This window comes from Rhea pennata, chromosome 4 (assembly GCF_028389875.1).
Source record: "Rhea pennata isolate bPtePen1 chromosome 4, bPtePen1.pri, whole genome shotgun sequence".
NCBI classification, from domain to species: domain Eukaryota; kingdom Metazoa; phylum Chordata; class Aves; order Rheiformes; family Rheidae; genus Rhea; species Rhea pennata.
The window spans coordinates 56,339,664-56,362,314 of record NC_084666.1 but is presented as its reverse complement, the minus strand read 5'-3'; the positions used below and the strand labels follow the sequence as shown (position 1 = coordinate 56,362,314).

Below are 22,651 nucleotides of genomic sequence, written 5' to 3'. Positions count from 1 at the left end.
ACTTGGTTAACATGGTCACAGAAAGATTTCCTCGGACATGATTTTGATTTAAAATAAAAATCAGCAAAAAATACAAAGCTCTGATGAGGAAGAACTGTTGAACATAGTGCTGTATTCTGTCCAAATATAAGATGAGATATAAATCTAATACAGTATACATATTTTAAATCAAACACTAATATTCATACTTCCGTATTTACAGAGACACTTCATGCTATGTGTTCTGCTGGAGGCAGGCGGCTGTGCATCGAAAGCTATTGGGAATCCAGGACCAGACTGCATATACGTAGATCAAGTCAAAGCCACAATACTTCAGCTGGAAGGAATAGATGCCAGCATAGAAGAAAGGCTAGATTCTCCCTCCGTTCCACCTTTATCTTGTGCCGACTGGTTCCTTCCCGCAACACGAGACAAAGTAGAGAGCTTGACAACCTCACCCGTCCTAAGCAAGCTACAAAGTACTTCCAAAACAGTAACTGCTCCAGCAAGCAAAAGGATCCTGTTTGGTGACTCTTCTTTAAAGGCACGTAAGCCGAGTCCTACAAGAACCAGCGGGTCACCTGACCGTGGTAATGAAGGTCCTGCAGAAGATGGAAGCAGTAATCTGCAGTCTGTATCTGATCAGGTCTGAGAACAGGGACAAAGAGAACTGTAACATTCTGGTGGGCCTGAGGGAGGTGGTAATTTATTTAAGATACACTATTTTTACTTATTTAAAAATTTAATAACTAACTTTTAAAGAAAAACATAGTTTAAAAAAATGTAGAGGCCTTGAAGTCAGTAGAAAAGACTTTTGTTGACTTAAGTTTTGGGTCAGCTTCAAAGTCATCACATTTCTTTTGTCTTGATTATCATTGCTTCTAAATATTTTGGTCTGTGGATGACTGATTTAGGCACAGCTGTGTTGCAAACAGCAGAAGTAAATGAAGAATATCTCCAAAATAATAGCATAAACAGAAGTGATCAGGACAATTTGCTGTACAGTTGTACAACTGCTCCTGATCCATTTTAGCCCAAACTAAAGTACAGCGTATAAAATACATTTATACAAGTTGAAGCAACTGTTTTGAGCATTTTTTTTCAATAATACTGTATTTTATTTTTTTCACTGAGTGTGATTTCTCTGTTAGTTCATCTGTGTATCTGTTTTTCAGGTCTCTAAAAAAAAACATACCCTACCAAATCCATTTCATCTAGGAAACCTTAAAAAGAACCTTTCAGAGAAAGATGCAGAACTTTATGACACTATCAAGTAAGAATTTTTTTGAGTACACCATTTTTAAGGCCATATTCATATGCTTTTTTTGAAGACACATAGGTCACACATGTTCTTGAATACTTTTAACCAAACCAAAACCTTCCTATGCAAAGCTTCTAAAAAGTGAAGCTCTTTAATGGAGATTGTTAATTAGAAAAGAAAGATGTTTCTCAAGAGTATGTCCCTGGAATGCATGCATGTTCCACATACATAATCTTTGAATCTCAAGTAAATGAGTCTGCTGGGACCGCACATATACCTTGTACCTCTTTGTACCTCTAGGTAGGTGTGCAAAAACAACACAGCCAAGACCATCCTAGTTCTCTCTTGTCACTTGTGACTGCACAGACAGCTTTGGTGTGTGTTTGAGCTTTACAAAAAGCTTTCCTTATCCCTGCCAAGCTTTTATTTCTCCTTCAGTTTTTCTTTGTTTCGATAAGAATTGTTGGAAATGTAAGTGCAGTATATAACTTGTGCCATAGTCACTTTTTTAAAAAAATTTTGAGTGTTAACAGTCCAAATTAGCAGGATTTCCTTGGTATAGAAAGAGGCACTTTTGGAACATCTCTACCAATTTTTGTACTCTACTGTAGCTACCAGAGAAACAATTCTGTTTTAAGAAACATATGTTGTGTAACTGAAAAATCATTCAAAATTATTTGAACATTAAATAAATTTTCCTATTTTTGAAGGTTGACATCTGGTCCTGAGAATACCCTCTTCCACTACCTGTTTTTGGAAACAATGCAAGGAATCTTTATTACTCCAACTCATCAAGAAGTAGCACAGCTCGGTGGCTCCATCCACCCTCGGTTAATTGAGAATTTCCATCGCTGTTGTCTTTCAATTCGTTCCGTATTCCAGCAGTCCATAAAGAAAGAAGTATGCAAACTTTTTCTTACTTCTGTTTTTCTGCTGATATTCTCAACTCAGTGCTTCAAGATTGTTTCCACTTCATTATTTAAACAGTCTACTAGCAGGAAAAGCTTTCTGTATGTCTGTGGTTGTTTAATGTACGTGTTATCTTTATTCTTAAGGGCAGTTTCTCTCTCTGATTTTCCAACCAAGCAGGCATGCAATAAGCACCCTCTGCCCCTCCAAAATTGCTCTCAAAATAAATATGCTCTGTATCCAGTATAGCATTTTCTTGTTCCATTTGATATTAGGACTCTTGCTTGTAACTTAGCAAAAAGTTTCACGCGCTGGGTTCAAGAATTATAAGAAGTAGCAAAAGAAGGATTTTCTAGCCATTTTAATGCATTGGAGAGGTTTCATATTGGCAGTAAGGGAAATTTTGAGCCTATTTTTTCTTCCAGAAATTATTTCATACAGGCAGTGACAGTGCAGTCTCCCCTCACTTCCGTGTCAGTGTGCCTGAACAATGATCTGAAGGCGGCATCTCTGAAGGGAAGAGAGTAATTCATTCTACAATTACTTACACATTTTCCACCTGCTCATGCTTGTAATAGTTTGTTCAGGAGGTATTTGTCTAGCAGAAGACTGGCTGTAATGATCAATCACTTTTAATTATGCTGCCAGATAAGCTCTTTTGGATCATAGATTAGGTGGGATGGCAGTGTAGGTGAGGCTTCTCCTCTTTGCAAAGATGCCAAAGATGATCTAAATTATAGGCATAAATATCTCATTTTATGAGACACTGCACTCAGATATTTTCTGTTCAGTTCACATTTTATTTTGCTAAAAGCCTGGTTTGTTAGTTGCACTGTTGATTTTTATTGACTTGAATCAAATCAGATTAACAGATCATCCCTGCTCCTAATTTGTAACCTGTTTAGTCTCTAGGAAAGAGAAATAATTACATATAAACATACAGCAAATGCTATATATCAGTTGCATTTTTAGATTCTAAGGTGACAATCCAAGCTAAAAAAAGAAGTAGTAGCAGCCCTAAGCTGCAGACTTTCTGCCAATAGTGCAGTGCTGATTATGAGGAATAGCAAATAACAATACAATTTGAATAAATGCCGTTTGCAAATGCCAGTATAATTTTTGTTCATATTTCTTTGAAGTTACCAAAAGAATCACTTCTGATTAGACTGATGAGCCTCATAAACCATATAGGATTTTTAAGTATTAGGAAAAAAAATAAGTTAGTGGATTGTTTTGTCAGTTTCATATGACATTGAGGTTCAGGCTGAGTGGGATTTTGACAATGAATCATGTATTTTGGGCACATCTGTTGGGAGATACAAAAACTCAAAAGCAAGCAGAGGGACAAAGATCAAATTGCCTTTGGTAACAACTGTTAAAGAGAAGTTTTTTTCCAATTTTTACTTCAAACCAAAAATATCCAAATAAAGAAACAATTCATGTGTACCATGAAAATTCATGTGTACCAAAAAGTGAAAACTCATACTTGAAAGTGAAAACTTCTATTTCGGCCACAGCTACATCAGTATGTGCTTTTCCTGCCTCTTTAGGCATGTGTCAGTACAGCAGGTAGCTGCTGAGTTCATTCTGCCCTGAAGGTTACAAATAATTAATGAATGTGTGCTTCAGTGTAAAGTCTTTCTTGTAGAGCAGAATCTATGTTACCTGTAAAAGACAGCTTGGTAGCAATGGGAACTGGAGTGGTTTTACTCAACAAATCTGAGGTAGATTTTGTATGTTGGCTGCAATAATTACTGCTGATAACTGCCAGCTTGCTTTACAATGCAAGAGCAATGCAAAAGAAGAACTAGAGGTTTTCCTTATTCATAGTGCATGACTAATAGAAATCAAACACAGAAACATACTATCATATTGCTTATTCTTTCAGATCAGTAAAATATTGCTGTAGATTAGGATTTAGGGAATTGTGCAGATAATGCAAAATAACTGCAATTAAACTGATCAATAATCAATGATCAATAATCAATTCACTACCTTTTAATTAACTTTTAAATGTATTTGAATAAATTTGAAGTTGAGCAAAAATAAGCTTTGGAGTCTTAAACTGTAAAATATACTTCACTGTACATAATAGGTGGTTATCATTTTAAATAATCATCTAAGTTATCATTTTAAATCATCATTTTAAATTAAATGGTCTTACTTTAAGAAAAAAAAAAGAATAAATTTTAATGCAAGTGGAAGTATAGGACTAAATTACCTTCATAGTTGTCTCATATAACCCCCTCCTAATGTACATATTTTCTGTACTTTCCTTGACTATTTTCAGTATGAATAGTGTAGTGTAAGACATTCTGTAATACGTTTGTACAAATGTCAACTTGGAAATTGCATGAGATAACTACACCATTTTGAGGGGAGAGGAAAATACTAGACTCAGTACTGACATGTTCCTTATGTTTTCTCAGCAGCAACATTCACAAAAATTAGGTTTGAGACAATTTTATATACTAAGAAAAGATACAGAAAGGATTAAGTCATCTATTGTGAAACTTGTTCTACTGTATAAACTAGTAGTAATTTAGAATGTGCTTTATCAATTTAATCCAAAACATGTTTAGAGAAATTAAAATATGCTTTCTCATGTAAATATTAGCAATTTTTTTTAGAAGTGCTGAGTAGCATTTCACTTTTTTTCCTACCCTTTCTTGCCAGACATTAGATAGTTGCTGTGATACCTTCCACCATCTTTGCTCTTCTAGACCTTCAGCTCCACAATCTTCATTATAGGCAAACTGAAAGAAGTGGTTTCTGCTTCTGCATATGGCAGACAGAAATTCTTTGAGATTTATTTTCAAGAAAACCTTTTCTTTCACCTTCAAAGTAACTAATTGGAACAAAATTTTCATTGAAAGGATTGTAGTGGAACCAGAGTGGAACCTGGCTTGACAAAATTCTCTTTCACATTGCTAGAGATTTGAGACAGATTTGTTTCAAAGGAATCTCCACTTCTGTTTCTGTAATGTCATTATGCCTCTCATGCTTAAAAGAAATTTTTTTTCATTATTATGTAGATATTTATTCACTAAATAATAATAAAATTCCTTTGAGTTCAGCAGGAGAAGATTTAGACAAATGGAGAACCATTCTGAAATTCCCCCAGTGTCTAACTCTGTGTCCATTCTTCTCTCTTTGCCCTCTCATTTCTGGTAAAAGACATAGTGGCTACATTGGACTCACAGGACTGTTGAGCACCCTGACACAGCCAAGACAGAAAAGTAGTTTTTGTGCATGCAATTTAATCCTCACCAAGTGGGGACCAAGAGTTCAGTTATAAACACCTGGAACTTTTACAAGGTTTATTCAAAAGCTCTGTACAAAGCATAGCCCTAAAAGTCAATGAAAACGAAAAAGCTTTTTTTTTTCTTTTTTTTTTTTTTTTTTTTGTACACGCTATGTATTCATATAGAATAAGGGCAAGAAATGCTCCGAACAAAATACAACTTTTTATTAAAAAAAAAAAAAAAATCCCGCCTGACCATGTTTATTCAATAGGCTTTTAATACCACAATTTATAATTAGGGAGGCACTGAGAGAAAGAAAGGGGGGAGCTTAACTGTTTTAATACACTTTTTTTCTTAAAGGCGCTGTATTATCTCAGACGTATTATTAAAGAGAATGGTATTCAGCATGAAGGAAAAAAAAAATCAAAAAAGAGAGTATGTGTCTACCTCTAAGTTGTATCATATAAAAAAACTTGTTAATACCAAACTTACAAAACTGTGGAGAAAAGAATCGTATCTAAGCAAATTAATTATGTCTTCTAAAGCCAGATTTTTGATAGCAAGATCATTTAACACAGATTCCTGAAATCATACTGCAGTTACATTTTCTGCTTTTTGAACAAAACTATTTCATTCCGTACTGATACTTCACCTATGTTCTACAGAAAAAGAAAAGAGCAGGCGGTAAGATTTCAGAATTCAGCAAAGAAGCTGAAGACTTAGATATAATAAAAGAACATGGAGTTTTGTTTGAGTACTCTCCTGATAACTGGAATGATCAGAAGAAACCACCACCAACAATGAGTTACTGGGTTGTGGGGTAAGTTTAAAGACAGATGTATCTTTCTCTCAAAGTGTCTTATTTTGAATATGCCACTGTACTCTTCAAGAATCAACTTAACTGTAGCGTATCGTAGTACTTGAGCTGACTCTGACTAAGTTGCCTTTGCTCGGGAATCTGGGAAGTTGTATCAGTACTTCTATGAATTTGTATTTGGATAGTTTTATCTGGGTGGTTCCACTGCTGTAAGACAGAGTAAGTCAACGTAGGCGAGCACTGTGGTCATGTCTAACTATCACAAAGACCTCACGCTCTATTCAGCACACCACTGCACAGCTCCATGCTGGGCTGAATAGACATGCTAAAGTGCTGTAATCTTACCCTAATACCCTTTGCTTTCTCTATATTTCTCACAGTCATTCTGACCTCTTCACTCTGCTTTGCAAGTAAATCCCATCTGTCTTGCTCCCATGCATAATGCTGATTCAGTGATACCAATGAGTAAGGGAACGCATGTAGTTTAGAAAAAAAGAAACAGAAGTGAACAATTGTAGTTGGTTTTTAGTTGGGAAGACCAAATCAATCTACCAGTTCATTTGAAGAAATTTGGAAAGGAAACTTACTTTCCTCAATTTGCTTTGAAATATACATGTATGTTCTGCTGTTACCATTGCAAATTGATAGTGCTTTTTTCTTTGTGTTATTATTTAAACTTAAGTGATTTTTCTTAATGGTGCATATAGGCCTTGCTACGTAGCTAGCTAAGGCTAATTTGTATGACAGAACAGCATACTGCCTGAGGCATTAAATATTAAAAATAGTATTGTTTTAAGGTAATACACTGTAATGGGAAAATAACCTGCATCATTGCTTGATCGTTCAGAATGTAAAAAATCTTGCAATTGTTTAAGTCAAGGCCAATAAGCTACATTCCATAGCCACTATTTGTCATCAGCACTGTTTCCTCTTTCTACCTACATTTTGCACTGTCTACATTTTAGCTCCATTAAGCAGATATTCATACCATAATTAGACAGTCAATAGGATTTTTGCTGCTTCTGTGCATTCATCACCTGTCTTTGTACTAGATAGTACATAAGTACTAGATAAACATACGAAAAAATGTAAATGTTTGATAAGGTAGAAGCTGTTTTCACCATACAAAGAACAGATTCAGTCTGGGCAAGGGATGAAAGGAAGATAAATGATTATGCTTGATTCATTAAATTATTATTGTTAACTAGTGAAACTATTATACAAATTGGAAAGTCTTTGAAATCAGTAAAATACATTTCTGAATATGACATAAGAACTTTTTTTTTAATACAGTGAGAGGAAATGTCATCCACAGATAATGATATTTGGCCAGGAATACTGATTTAAAAATTGACTCTAACAGAGCTTTTTTTTTGACCTGTGTGCCTTCAATTAAGAAGTTTTTTTAAAAAATGCATACACACACAAAAAAAAAGACCGTATCCCTCTGGGTATAAATGAATGGATGTAACTGTACTTTATGTGTGCTTACAAGTGCTATTCTTTGGGTTGGAAAGATTAAAATCCTGGGAAATGTTTAGGCTGTTGTTGTCACCTTTAAAAATCAGTTTTCCAGACTCTGTGTTACCAAATGTGTTATTTGGACTGTTGTTTGCAGGTGCAGTCCATTACTATATACTAATGTAATACTAAAGTATACTATATACATATCATAGAATCATAGAATCAGTAAGGTTGGAAGGGACCTCTGGAGATCATCTAGTCCAACCCCCCTGCTCCAGCAGGTTCACCTAGAGCATGTTAGACAGGGTTGCATCCAGGCGGGCCTTGAAGATCTCCAGAGAAGGAGGCTCCACCACCTCTCTGGGCAACCTGTGCCAGTGCTCCGTCACTCTCACTATGATGCTATTCACTGTTATGTACAGTGTTATGTACATGTTAACAACTTTCATGTTTTAGTTCTTTCTCTAAAAGAATCTATTGGGTTGACATGTAGGAATGTACCTACCAAAATATAATATTAAGTTCAAGCATAAGCAAGTATGAGAATATTTGCTCCCAAGTAACTTAATTGTAGCTTGTAGCCTTGAAACTTGGATTACAGCAAACAAACCAGTATCACAGGAGCAGATACTGAAAACCTGAAAAACTTCTTGTACAGAGTCTTGAGAAAACTGAGGTGAGATTAAATTGATTTTAAAAATCTAATGTATGAAAATAAAATATGCAGGAGAGCTGCGGAGATGTGCTAGTTGTTTTATACAACGATTGTACTTAACATCTTACTGAAACACCAGAGTACAACCAGGGTATCTAGAAGAGTCAACGAAAAAAAGCCTAATGCCTATGACAATTCCTCTTTTGTTTTTCAGGAGACTCTTCCTGCATCCAGTACCTCAGGAGTTTTATGTTTGTTTTCATGACTCAGTCACAGATGCTGCAGTTGAAATGGCCTTTAAAATGTCCTTCGGCTTAGCTACATAGATGAGCCTTCTGACTATTCAGCACTTCTGCACGGCATTGGAATCTCTCTATAGTACTTACATGTCAAGAGAAATTAACTGAATTGTGGTACCCATCTATGGCATATATTTTAAACATTTTTAAAGAAGTAAATCTACCTTGTGGTATGACACAGGTTTAAAATTTGTTATGATTTATTATCTAATCAATTTAACATTAAAAAAGATTTCAGAGAACCAAATCCCTTATTTTTATACACTGTCAAATTATTTATCCTGATATTTTTATTACGTGAAAACATCACCGTAATTTGTACATTCACTGGTGTTCACTGTACAATATTCAATGTGAAGTGGTAAGCTGATAGGCTCAAAGTGTTCTCTAAATATTTGGCAATCAGTGATGAAGAAAAAAATAAATTTTCCAGTTAATTAAAATTCTGTGGCTCTAAGGTCATGAAAAATCCTGAATATTTTCAGTAGCCTTGAGTTAATAAAACCAGAAAGAAATCTTTTAGCAGATTAATGGCACTTAGCCATCTAAATCTAACAGCTTATCTTTTTTTTTTCCAATACACAGTTTTGCATACTCAGGGGCTATAGCGTGTTTGGTATTTTACTTGATTTCATGAGTTTTATTTTAAAAAATACTTGTATTTCCTATAAAGCAGTTGTGAAGGCACAAAAGAAAATATGTAGGGAAAAAAACAGTAGTTGGTAGTTTTGTCTGATACCTATGCATGAACTTGGCTACTTTTATATTATTCTTATGATTTTATAATAAATAAATGTTTATTTGTCAAAGGTCAGTAAAATATAACCTTAGTTTTTGTACTTAACATATTTTCTCATTTGTTTATTTAAACAATATTTATTTAGCTAGGCCTGCTATAATTGACAACTGGATATTAAAAAAATATATATCTGTTAGGCTGTATCTATATGAGGCAAGAGAAGACAAATGCTTGCAAAATCTAGAATTCAGCTTACCTGCAAATTGCTGAAAGGTTTGTAATCTACAGACTAACTGCTCCTAGAGCATTTTTACTAGAGGTATAATGTATAATGTACAATTTTAGAACTTCTTTCCGCCCAGCCAGCATATTTTGATATGGCCATCTGCACAGCATGTTATCCCATTCCATGTCAACAGTTCAGCTGGGTTTTTTTCTCCTTCTTCTGTTTGTTTTCCATGAGTGATTATCATCAAGTTCGTAACTACAGATGCATATAGAGCAATGGGATCAAAAAATTTAAGTATTTATGAAAATATACTCAGTTATGTAGGCTCCCATGATCAACTCCTGAAATTTTGTTTTCAGTAAAAAATTATACCATTTAGAATCTTTCTAAAATAGTCAATGAAATGCCTATAACCGTTAACTCTGAGTGACTCCCAGCTTCCTTTTAATTACTTAACAGTTGATTTGATTTCAGGCAGTAGAAGTCTTGGGCCTTAAGTTTAAGCACATGCTAAAGGTTTTGTTAAATCAGTTTTTCCCAGAAATTCCTAGTGCCTTGACAACAAATAACCTTTATATTTCAGTGTGAAACATACAGAACTGAGTTACTTCAATACAGTATTTTTTATCTGAGTTCCTCATCTACAAATTGATGAAGAAATGGTGTGAGGTTTATACTGCTTGAAAATAAGGATAATGTAATAGAATGGATGATACTTGAAAGAACTTTTAAAAATTCTAAAATACATATTTTTTGAACACAGAAGGATCTTTTTGTAGTTAGAAGAAACAGAAAAGAAAGCAGTCTTTGCTGCACTGTTCTTTGCAGGTTTAACAGCTTTTACAGAACCTATGTGTATGTTTGTGCACATACGTGTGTATCTGTACTGAAAAGTGTCATTTTGCTGATGTTTGTTTTTTCTATCTTTTAAAGGTTGGGCTATACGGTTTGACTCATAAGACACTCTAAAAAGACAGCGTGTTCAGACAGGTAACCTCCATCTAGATTCTTGTGCTTAGTCAGACTGTTAGCTGACTTCAGTTCTTCAAAACTCTCCAGTAAATGGGAGGTACTCTGCACAGAGGCTTACGCTTAGTTACGCTGCTGTCTGTAGTGGGTTAAACTTGGATGGCTTGCTATTGGGCCAAACAAATAATTAAGCCAATGCAGAAAAAAATGTGAATATGTAGATGTGTGTGCAAAAGAGAGGAAGAACTGAAGGACTGTGGGACTCATTCTAAAGCAGTCAATGATTGATTTAGATTAGCTCCTTCACAAGGAACTTCACAAGCTTCTGAGTATAGTCCGAAGACTCCGTCCTGAATAGTGTGCACTTTAAACAGAATTTATATGCTCAAAGCAGTGTAGTACAGCAATAAAACATGTTCCAAAATTAGCATTGACCTTGTTGATACTGAACTTTAGGAGACTTTTACTGGTTATTTTGTTAGTCATCTAAATGTAGATTAGATTTTGTAGATGTTAAAGAATATATTTAAAAAGAGCCCCGAAGGATGGAATGCAATTTTTTGCCAGACATCTTTGATACAAATCTTTTAGCTTTGTAACTTTTAGCAAAATTGTAGCTGTGAATCATGATGTATAGAGTTAATGCTAAAAGGGAAAGATATAGAGAACAACTACTAAGGGAGCTGAAACTTCAGTGTTTTGTCTCAAACGAAATGCATTTATTTTGCCTTTAAATGATTGCTTATAAAAATTTAAAAAACAAGGGAAAGGATATAAAGTAGCAGTGTTAGAATGACTGAATTCATGGGTAGGTAAGATACAAACAAAAAAACATTTAAAAGCATCAGCAATTAAAATGTTTGACTCAACAAATACAGTGCTTCATGCCTTCGTTAGTCACAACAGAAGTCAGAAGACTGAGAGGAAGCAATAAAAAAAAATTTTTTATAAAAAGCTTGATAATGGCAAACCAAGAAGGTATTGGTACTTCTGACCAGTCATGGAATGGGAATAAATTACATGATTAATATTCATTTACTTATTATACGTAACGTTCGATATGAACAGGAAGTACTCTGGCTTACACCACTATCTTTGCCTGTTTATTTTTTATTCCTTGGGTCTTTTTATTGGGAGCTGGGTATGATTCCACAATTCACAGGAATTTCTGGAAAGTCTGATAAGCTTCTGGAAAGCTTGCTGACTAAAGTTCAGGGGTGCAGGCTCCTGAGAAATAAGACCTGGCAATCTTTCGTCCATTATGTTTAATATAAAGTTATCTGCTAGCATGTGTGGCACTGAATCATTAGCTCTTGTGTTTTACCTTCTGATTCCCAAGTGCAGCCTGTTCCTTCCCTGCCAGGTTAGTCTGAGTTCCTGCTGGGGTCATCAGTGGGTCACTGTATACTGATTTTCCTGTTACGCTGTCAGTCAGGCCTTCTTACCTCACAACTCCTCTGTGTGGAAGCCTGGAAAAAAAGATGAGAGCAAGTTAATCCTCTTACATTTTATTTCTTCCTCCTTCTTGATCAGAAAGAGAATTCAGCATCTTTTTTCATCACCATAAAAGCAGGTAAGGAAGGAAAAAGAGCAACTTAAGTCCCAATTGCAGTTACAGCATGGCACAGCGTAAGGGTCAGTAATGAGGGAACAACTGTGTCTCCCCAAACTTTTATACGGTGCAGTTTTATTCTCCACCATCCATAAACCTCATATTTTTGCTTTTTTTTCCTCCGCTCCACCACTTAAGTGTTCTGATCCTCTTAAAATTGTACTCTAACACTTAAAACTACTTTATCTAAAAGTTGTCTGTTCATGCAGAAGAAATCAAGCAGCAGGTGGCAGAAGCGTAACAAATACTTTTTCTGAATTTCCATCTGGATGCTGTGGCAAACTCCCACTTTCACTTGGCAGACAGGATTCTTGAAGCAGGTTAGTGTTTGCACTCATTTGGGCATTACATGTAAAACAAGGCAAGTACATCCATGGTGCTATAATAATGATACGAGATTTAACATATTAACTGCTGGGGTATCATAAAAAAAAAAAAAAAAAAAAAGTTTGTGCAGTATTCTGTCAGTTGATCATCAGATTGCCAATAATTACCTGTTTGGTGTATCTTTTGGTTAACTTTTTGCCCTGTAGATCACTATGTAGTGGCAATTCAGGTTCCGTATGCCACGGAATATTGAGCATTTCATAGAAATTGAGGCGAGGAAGGCTGCGGCACCTCACAACACGCGCTCCTGAGGCACCAGGTAGGCCCGTGAGGCCCTGTGAAGCCGCGTCGAGCGGGCACTTAACGGCCGGCCGCCGCCCGGCCCCGCCGCCAGCGCCGCGGCCCCCCGCAGCCGTTAGGGGCGGGGCCGCCCGTGTGGCGGCGGGGCGGGCGGCACGCGGCGGCCGTTGGGGGCGGCGGCGGCGCGCGCGCCATGGCGGGCCCGCGGGACGAGCGGGTTTTCGACCCCATCTCCTTCGGGAAGGACCTGCTGGCCGGCGGCGTGGCGGCCGCTATCTCCAAGACGGCCGTGGCGCCCATCGAGCGGGTGAAGCTGCTGCTGCAGGTGCAGGCCTCGTCCAAGCAGATCCGGGCGGACCAGCAGTACAAGGGCATGATCGACTGCCTCATGCGCATCCCCCGGGAGCAGGGTAGGGACCGCCGGCCGCCCCCGCCCTCCCTCGGGGTGCAGCTTCAACATACGCAGTTGCTGCAGCAGAGGTGGGGCTCGCGTGGCGGGTAGTTGGCGGCCGGAGGAGCACTGTTACTTGGGAAGGAGGTAGCGAAGCAGGCGTTACCGTCATGTACCTCCCCAGAGGCAGGCGCGGTGCGGGGACAGCGTCCATGAACATTTTCATGTATGGGATACGTTTTTCTTCTGTGAGCCGCGTACGATTTGCACCTACATTACCACTTGAGCTCCCCTTAGCTTCTTAATGCACTTACCTTAGTGTCCAGAGGGATCATTTTTGAATTTAGAAAAAAACTGTAATTGCAAAAACCTTACTAAGTTTTCAGTCATTTGTATAAACTACCTAGCCGTTAATGTGGAGCCTGAGCACCCCCTGTAGAAGCTAAAATGCATATACAGGCTGCATGAGTAAAACAGTCATTACACAGTTCAGTGAAACCTTATTCAGTTGCCACACTACAGTATACAGAGGTATCCCTAGTCTTACTTACGAAATAAGAAGGTTGAAAATCTTTTCATTTATCTCAGCATTATTGCTGTTTCTCTTGTAGTTCTAGGAGATTTCCTTGTGCAAACACCTAGTGTACACATCTGTTTGTAAGTACCAAAATAAAGAAAGATTTCCAGTGCCAAATGCCTGAAAAATGAAAGACCTGAAAGGGGTAATTTTTTTGGCTTTATTACATCTCATAGCAAAACAGAACAATAGGAAGAATGTCATATAATATACTCAATGTAATACATACTTTGCAAAAGTAATTTTAATAATCCATTTCCTTTTCTGTAGGATTTTTCAGCTTCTGGCGTGGCAATTTTGCAAATGTGATACGATATTTTCCAACGCAAGCTCTAAACTTCGCTTTTAAGGACAAATACAAACAGATTTTCATGTCCGGAGTGGATAAAGAAAAACAGGTAAATAACTTGTTGCCTGTTAGTTCTATTTAGTAAGTAAACTACTTGTGGTACATCCAAGAGCTGTGCAGTTCCAGGCTGTGCCTTCTCTCAAGATGGGTTGGTAATTAGCAGTATATCGATAAGATTTTTTTAAAGAATTCACCTTTATTTTATAATAAGAGGAACAGTGGACATGGCTTACTGTATAGCTTACTCTTGAAGGTACTGAAAAATAATAAAACCTTTTTAATCTTTAATGATTAATAACTTCATGAAATACACATAGATAACTGCTTATAATAAACTAGTCTAAATTTCCAAAGCTTTGTTCAGAATATGTAATTATTTTGGAGTTAACTGATAGGAGTATTAGGACTGGGGATATTCAAAATCTTGTACTCGGGAACCTATGTTTTCGGACTTTGTGAAAATGTAAATCTGATTTTTGACAGTTAAGTTTGCATTACCTCAAACTAATCTCAAAAATGTTTGTGCTCATATGCAACTTCACTTGTGTGAAATTACTGCTGCTTTTGTTCTAGTGTGTACAGTTCTTGGACTGTGTCCTTGAAGCAAGAGCCTGTTTTGTGTTTTTGTTCTGTTTTTGTTTTAACTTTATTTCACATAAATATAAGCTTTTTCTGACACTTGCATACAAATGGTTATCGAGAGAATTAAGTAAGATGTCTACTATAGTAGTTAAGTAATGTTTCGCATTGATACCCGAATTCTTGTAGAGCTACAAACGTGGCTCTACGTGGCTCAAACAACACATGTAGAGCTACAAATAGATTTACAAATAGTTGAAGCATTTCAAGAGCTTAGTTTCATACAATGCATCAGAAAGAAAAACACTTCTAGGTTATGGCATGAAAGACTGAATTTTTGGTTGATCCTGCCTTACGTTGCAATTCTATGTAGTTGGGAAGAGGAAAGTTCCTGTACTTGGATAGACTCCTGCAAGGACACATAGATCTACACCCATGCAACTAATTACAAAACTAGGCCAAATCTTGGAATGAGAATGTTGATATTGGCATTTGACAAATTACATGCATATAATTCATTCATATCAGCAGAATGGAAAACAAGTTCTTTATATCTAATTTGTTTCATGTGAAAATAGCTGAAAGTCTGCTTTATTTGTGTCTGCTTTAGATTATCTTTTTTAGGATTTCTTTAGTTGGGCTTTTTTAATTGAAACAAAAATCCAATGTTCTGTACTTTCTCCTCTTGGCATTTTTTTTTCTGCAATGCCAGAAACTAGTCTTGCCGCAGGCTTTTCTGATGATGCTGACCAGCAGGAATGCTGTCAATCATTAATGTTTGATTAATTTCCTTGTATTGCGTGTAAATTCTTAAGCTGTCCTTTTTCAGTTACAGTTAATTCATATGTAAAGAGTTTAAGGTTGAAGTTTCTTTTCTAACAGTGGAAAATGTAGAACACGCATGATGTAAATAACTCAATGTTTATAGTTTTTCAAATCTCTTTTCCATCTCCAAGAAGTGTTTCCAGATGGTTACATGTGTATGGGCTTGTGACTCAAATTTTAAAAACATTCCATGAATAGCACTCAAGATTAATTTCTTTAAAAATACAACATTTAGCAAAGCTGCATATGCGTTATTGAAACTCAGGGTGCTGATATCCTTGGGGTGTGTTTTGTACAGGATAGGAAATAAAGACTAGAGTATTGCTATATGCAAAATGGCTTTTTTTCTGTCATTAGCTTTTTCCTATTTGGTGAACAGTATAGACTATGGTGTAAGTATATGGATTTTTCTGTTGCTGCATTCATCATGGAGAGTTGATGCACAGCTGTTACATCATGGGGATCTACAGGCTGATCGTTATGCAGGACTGGACAATTATAGATCAGAAAGAGGTTATCTGCTATCTGGATTACAAAAGCACCATATAATATTTTATCATAAAAGCAAAGATAGACAGGAAATCTTTTCAAAAAGGAGTTCTGAAATACGCCATTATATGCCTTAGTCTGAAACTGATGTTTTTTACTGCATTAATTTGGGAATAATCTGATGTTCTAGAATGATCTAATTCTTCATGTTTAAAATAGTTTCATTCAGTATCTGCAACAAAGGTCAATATTATGTTACATAATTATGTATAATTATGTAATACTGTATTTTCATAACTGTACACAGTAATTTTTGTATTTCAGTTCTGGAAATGGTTTTTGGCAAACCTGGCTTCTGGTGGAGCAGCAGGAGCAACATCCTTGTGTGTAGTGTACCCATTAGACTTTGCACGAACCCGGTTAGCTGCTGACATTGGCAAAGGTAGCAAGATTTCTTCTATGACATTTCTAATATGTCTGTGTGTTTCAGGTTATTTATATTTACTTCATTCTAGTTATTTATCTCATTTTAGAGACAGACCTTTATTGATAGAATATCAATTGAAAATTTTCAACAAAGATTTGGGCAGAATATGTTGCTAGATGTGCATTTCATTTCTTCAGACAATTAAAATGAATTTCACTAGAGCAGTGTCTGGAAGGCAGTACAGCAGAGAAAAAGAAATCTAGGTTTCTGTTACTGCCCTTGGCCTTTCTGATTTGCGTATGATAGGGCAAGTTAACTTCTGTGACTCTCTGTGCTGTGCAGAGTGTTTTTTTTTTTGGGGGGGGGGGGGGAGGGGTGTGTGTGACATCTTGCATCTAATAAGGTTGACAGTTTGGGAAGGATTGGAAATTGGTGTATTGCTTGCTGTGTTTTCACCGTTATAGAATCCTGAGGGCTTGTGTTTAATTCACTGTGGAAAGGGATGAAAAATCTACAGATAGAAAAATGGATTTTGCATATTTGTCATAATTTGTGGGTAGTGTCCACATATTAAAGACGAAAGGAATACTACTCACCATAACTGTAGTAAGAATGTGTGGGGAGGGAGTGAAGGGATGAGATTGCAGCGAGTAATGTATTTTCAGGCAGAGGAAAGAGAACTCATGTGCAAGTATTTGCTGAATGAGGACAAAATTGAAATGATAGTTACTTGGCCTGAATGTGTTTCAGCAGCTGGATAGCAGTATCTATTTGACATCTTCTTTGGGTTTATTTTTGCTGGAATGTGTGGTCCTCATCAGAATTAATAAACTGTGTCCTCATCCATCCCTGTACCTGGATTTCTTCATGCGTTGGTCGTAAGTGGAGGAAACAGAATGATTTACTATGTTCTTATGATTTTCCTGTGATAAATGTTTCAGTCTTGCAAAGTAGTTTGTGCTAAAATGAAGGGGTTCTGTAAAGCGTAAGAATGTGCACATTACTTCATAGAAAATTTCTTCTGTATCAGGTGCTGCTGAGCGACAGTTCCAGGGACTTGGTGACTGTATTATTAAAGTTGCAAAGACAGATGGAATTTCTGGCCTGTACCAGGGTTTTGGCGTTTCAGTACAGGGAATCATCGTGTACCGAGCCTCTTACTTTGGATGTTATGACACCATTAAGGTATTTCTTATGAACAAAAATGCATCCATGCAAGATGTTTTAAACAGTGTTACAGCTTTTGTTTTTACAGTTATTTATGCTTAGCAGAGCATATATTTCAGAAGAGCCAAGTCATTTTACATCAGGATTAACGATATAAATTAGCCAAATAATATTTGGTACCAGGTTTGACATGTATTTTGAAGAACTGGCACAGACATTTGTTGTTGCTTTATTTTGCAGGGATTATTGCCAAATCCAAAACAAACCCCATTCATTTTTTCCTTTCTCATTGCCCAAGTTGTGACTACATTCTCAGGAATACTGTCTTATCCCTTTGACACTGTCAGGAGACGCATGATGATGCAGGTATGGTCCAACTTGGAATTATTTTCTGAAAATTAGTAAGTAAGTTTTTAATTTCATATGCTAGTTAGTGCTATATAATCTTACAGTGTTTGAGACTACTCAGAAAAAGTAGTTTTCTCATCTTTTCTCCAGAAAGAAGAAAAATCTGAACTATAGTACTGTGGGAATCTCAGAAGTATGCTTAGTTCACACCATGGTGAGAGCTTTTTGTAGAAAAACACAATGTTTCTACTCAGAAGCCAGCTATTTGGAGTAAAACAGGTTTGTGGGGAGAATTAAAATTTCTTATTTGCCCAACTCTGTGGCACACAGCCCTTCTTCAGGCCTGAAATAGAATCAGTAATCTTCAAAGCTCAATACAAGCTGAGAAACATTTCTCTGCATTTGACTAGGTATGATAATGTATTATTAGCTGTTACTGTTGGATCTGGTTGCTAGCTTTAGGTAATTTTACTAGATAGTTAAAAAAATTTTAGGCATATTTAATAGATTAAGTTCTGGCTATCAAGATCATCCTCAAACAAGGAAAAGAATCCATCATTTCTTGTCCTTGTTCCCTGTATCCCTGAGGAGATTTGGCCATCTGGTATTACAAAAGAGATGTCAGTTTCAAAAAAAAAAAAAAAAAAAAAAAAAAAAGCAGTAAGTTTTATTTTAGGAGTATCTTTTGATACCCCGGGAAGTCAAAAGAAGATCAGAGCAAATGTAGGCACAGAACTTGCTTAGGTGATTTCAACAAAATCCCAAGAGATATTTAGCTTCTTACGTAATGCCTGCATACCTCTGGTAATCTGTCCTAAATAACAGAAATCTTAAAAGCCTCCAGTGCACAAACACCATTTTCATTACTGACTTTTTCCTGTCATACTAAATATTATTCCACTGTCTTTAGATTCTGCGTAATCTGCTTAATTAGCAATAGGTGTATAAATAATGCTGTTTTGTTCGTACATGTGCTTTTTGAAGTTGGCTTCACTAGAGCATTGCATGTATTTCTGGTAATGAATTTACATCTAAGAAAGAGAGTAGTACCAAGATTAAAAAAGATATAAATTATAGTCATATGAAATAAGACAATGATTTTACTAGCACAAAAGAAACGAGATGAGAATGCGAACACCTGTGTAGATGTAAAGGTACACTATATATGCTGTCCTTGTTTCTTTTATTTTTGAGAAATAAGTTGATATTTTGCAGCTTAACATATGAATACAACTGCTGTTCAGTATGATTTTAATGGTGGTGAAATTAACTGTTCCTACAGAACCAGTTTCTTATTGTGACACTCTGTTCTAAGAAGCAGCCATGATTAAATATAGCACCTTCTATTTCTTCAATTAAAAGTATATTTGGCAGTCAGGATAACTTTCTGAAATAATGAGCACATGCAATTAAAGCTTTGTTGATCTCTCTTAGCTAAGCACTGGTGTTCTTACCAAATCTCCTTCAAGCTGCATATATTCAAGTAGATTCAAAACAAAATATTTTAAGTGCTTTTTAGTTATATTGTTATGCTTATTATATAGACTTATGTGAATGTTTGTCATTGCTGTATTTCCTGCCTTTATTATATTCAGGAAAACTGTAATGACCTCATACACTGATTTCCAGGAGAAGGCATAACATAACATGTAATGCTACTCAGAAAATTCAAACTTCACTTTAGTAACTGTAGAGTACATCACACAAGGGTTTAAAAGTAAGCAAGATTTCCTCTATAGACATAATCTTTCTGCCATTATATAGAATCTAGAACCTTACCTAGATGTTGACAACATTTTATGTAAATATCTAGGAAACAAACTGGATGTACAAGTCTTACAGTATAATGTAATAGTAGTTAGCAATCCATATACATTTTATAAAGGTGAGATAAATACCCAAAGTGCAGGAGATAAAGAACTGGGTTCTATTTCTTCAAAAAATATTTTTCTGCTAATAGGAACAGTTCTCTGCTTCTCTTTTCATTTATTTCCAAATCAAATGTTTCAAGTATCTTAGTAAAAAGATCATTCTAGCAAATCTAGCCTGTAATCTTAAAGCCAAGTGGAATTTTTTGGGCCACTGTACCTCCAACACTGAGAATCTGTATTCAGAATTTTTAGAACAGCGCTGTATTGATGGAAAGATTCCTTACTGATTTCATTAGGTTTTGATTCAAACTGTGAGTAATCATTCTGTTTGTGAATCACCAATTAAAATGAAATACGGTTTTGCTTACAAAATTGTACTGGCTCTACTATATGAAAAGGGACACAACATCTCTAATAATCTCTGAGATGTCTATTTTTAGTGAATAAACATTTCTGAATAAAAGTTCTCAGAGCAGAGCTAACTTTTAACAGCTTAGGGAACCCTCTCTAAGAACTGTCCAGGAGTGACAGAAGTGCGAATCTGACACTAGGCCACTGTGGTATGACGCTGGTATTACTAAGACTCAGTTTATCATCACATCCTGTTCTAGCATTGCTAATGTTACATTCTGCTTTGACTCGAGTGCAAAGGCAGACACGTACTCGCAGAGTTAGCTGACAAGACATTCTTTTCTCACTATAAAAACCTAGTGGTGGGTTTGACCTAAGATGTAGCTAATTTAGGTCAAATTCCACAACCATAAAGCAAAATATTAGAGCATCTTGTTTCCAGTAGAATTTCACATAAAGATAGCAATCTGATGTTAATCTTTCAGAAAAAGTATGCTTGTTTTTGTTAGTGAAGACAAAAACAGTATCAGTTCCTAATGCAATACTCAAAGTTTGAAGACACTGCAGTTCCAAAACAGATATTGTTTGACAGTTTACTAAAACATGTCCAGAAAAAGATGCTTTGTCAGAAGTGTGATACTGAGAGTATTTGAGAGATCAGCTGAAGTCATTACACTGAGTCTCACAGTGGGCAGTAGTACTTCCCAAGTGCTCTGGGGTACAGCATTAGGTACAGCATTCTTCTGGGCTGTTTTGGAGCTGGTGAAATTTTCCAAACTTAAGAGTTGCTGTGACTTTCATACTGCTTGCGAAAAAGCTGGTAAGGGAGAATTAAGTGCTTTAGCACTGACGTATAGAGTTACATGCGCGCATGTGAACTTTCACTGCTTATCTTTTTTCCTTCACCTGTAAGCAGTTGCTCCACATTCAAGCGAACGTGATGGCGGGGTATCTAACAAATCTTCCCTTTTGCTTTGTTTTAACTTCTCCAGCAAATTAATGCTCAGAAACAAGGTAGGTTGCATGACAACTGTTTGGAGTACAATCCTCAGCCTGTTTTTTTCCATTATTGTACTAGCCAGGACCTCAACGTTTTTTAATAGTTTTTGGAAAACAGATGGCTGCTGGATGGACTCTATTGATTACTAATGAACTGGAATCTACTTGCTATGAAGTTATTTCAGTAGTACTAAAAAAGGAGAAAAAATGAGTTGTAAAAGTTTTAAAAGCATTGAAACAATTCAGGACACTCTTAGGACTGGAGTGACCTCATTTAACTCCTAAGCCTTCTTTCTACTTGCCCAGTAAAGCTTAAAAGCAGCATCACAAGAAGGATCACAGCCTTTCTAAATTTAGCAGTTGGAACCAGCTAACAGAGCATTACATCAGATAAATATTTATTAGTTAAAAGATCTCACCTTTGCAGTAGGTGAAACATGAGGAAAATGTTCTTTAGTGTTTTTTGCCAAAGAAAGACAAATTGTTCTAAGCATCTAAGTTTCTTTCTCAGTGAAGAACAGTGCAGTAATGGTTTGTCTTTATTATTTGTATGCAGAGTGGGGAGACTGAACGTCAATATAAAGGAACCATTGACTGCTTTCTGAAAATATACCAGCGAGAGGGGCTTAATGCTTTTTTTCATGGAGCATTCTCCAACATCCTTCGTGGAACAGGAGGAGCCTTGGTGTTAGTTCTTTATGACAAAATTAAGGAAGTTTTTAATCTTGATACTTCAGAAAGTTCAGGATCTGATTAAAATAGTGAATGAACATCTATTTTGTTTGTGCAATGTACATGATAGGCTTCTCATTGTTTGGATAGCATGTTTTTAGTTTAAACGTTACACAACTCATTGTAAAATCATTTAGATGTTTCTCTGAATAAGCATGTACTAAATCAAATACTTTGTTTTGAGGGAACTAGACAGCACTGTTTTCATTCAAGAAATTAATTCAAGAAAATACTTAACCTCATTTAAAATTCTGAATGTTTCCGTTTTATTGATGCTAAATGTTAGACATCTTGAATTTTAAAGTACAGCATGTACTTGAATGTATTTTGCTAACAGCAGCTTACCTAGCCTGTCAGCATATCCCATTGTAAGTACCAACACATTAGCTTGCCCCAGTTTCTACATAAACCACAATAAAAAGGAAAACCTGGTTCTAGGCTGTTGATGCTTTTCAACGCTCATTTAAAGCCCAAGAGAGGCAGGAAACAAGTTGACAGATTTTGAAAAGTCAGCATTTAGAAATACAACAACTCATCTCTCTGTGTGTCTCTGTCTCCCCTCAAATAGCATTCAGCATATGTTCGTACATTATTCTTCAGGAAATGTAAAATGGTCGAGGATTCTTTGTAAAGAAGATAAATCGGTATATGTAAGTCTCAGAATCTTCATTTCCTGGGGAGGCTGTTACTTTTACTTGTGAGGTAATAATTTTAAATAGGGAAAGAAAAAAACACGTTCTT

General features: G+C 36.1%; 2 protein-coding genes across 4 annotated transcripts in view; both read left to right on the top strand.

Annotated features, from left to right (window-relative positions):
* INTU (inturned planar cell polarity protein) overlaps positions 1 to 9,072 on the top strand; it is a 54,210-nt gene extending 45,138 nt beyond the window's left edge. For all 3 annotated transcript variants that reach the window (XM_062573987.1, XM_062573986.1, XM_062573985.1), the window contains 5 exons: positions 203 to 625; positions 1,155 to 1,252; positions 1,951 to 2,140; positions 6,060 to 6,214; positions 8,545 to 9,072. In XM_062573987.1, the coding sequence (XP_062429971.1) occupies positions 203 to 625; positions 1,155 to 1,252; positions 1,951 to 2,140; positions 6,060 to 6,214; positions 8,545 to 8,656 (978 nt within the window). In that variant the 3' untranslated portion in view covers positions 8,657 to 9,072. The remainder of the gene's footprint in view (positions 1 to 202; positions 626 to 1,154; positions 1,253 to 1,950; positions 2,141 to 6,059; positions 6,215 to 8,544) is intronic.
* Positions 9,073 to 12,998: 3,926 nt separating this feature from the next.
* On the top strand, positions 12,999 to 22,549 carry SLC25A31 (solute carrier family 25 member 31). Its single transcript, XM_062574947.1, has 6 exons — positions 12,999 to 13,215; positions 14,044 to 14,171; positions 16,340 to 16,457; positions 17,473 to 17,627; positions 17,850 to 17,975; positions 21,735 to 22,549. The coding sequence occupies exons 1-6, from the start codon at positions 12,999 to 13,001 to the stop codon at positions 21,933 to 21,935; spliced, it is 945 nt and encodes a 314-aa protein (XP_062430931.1). The 3' UTR covers positions 21,936 to 22,549.
* The last annotated feature ends 102 nt before the right edge of the window (positions 22,550 to 22,651 follow it).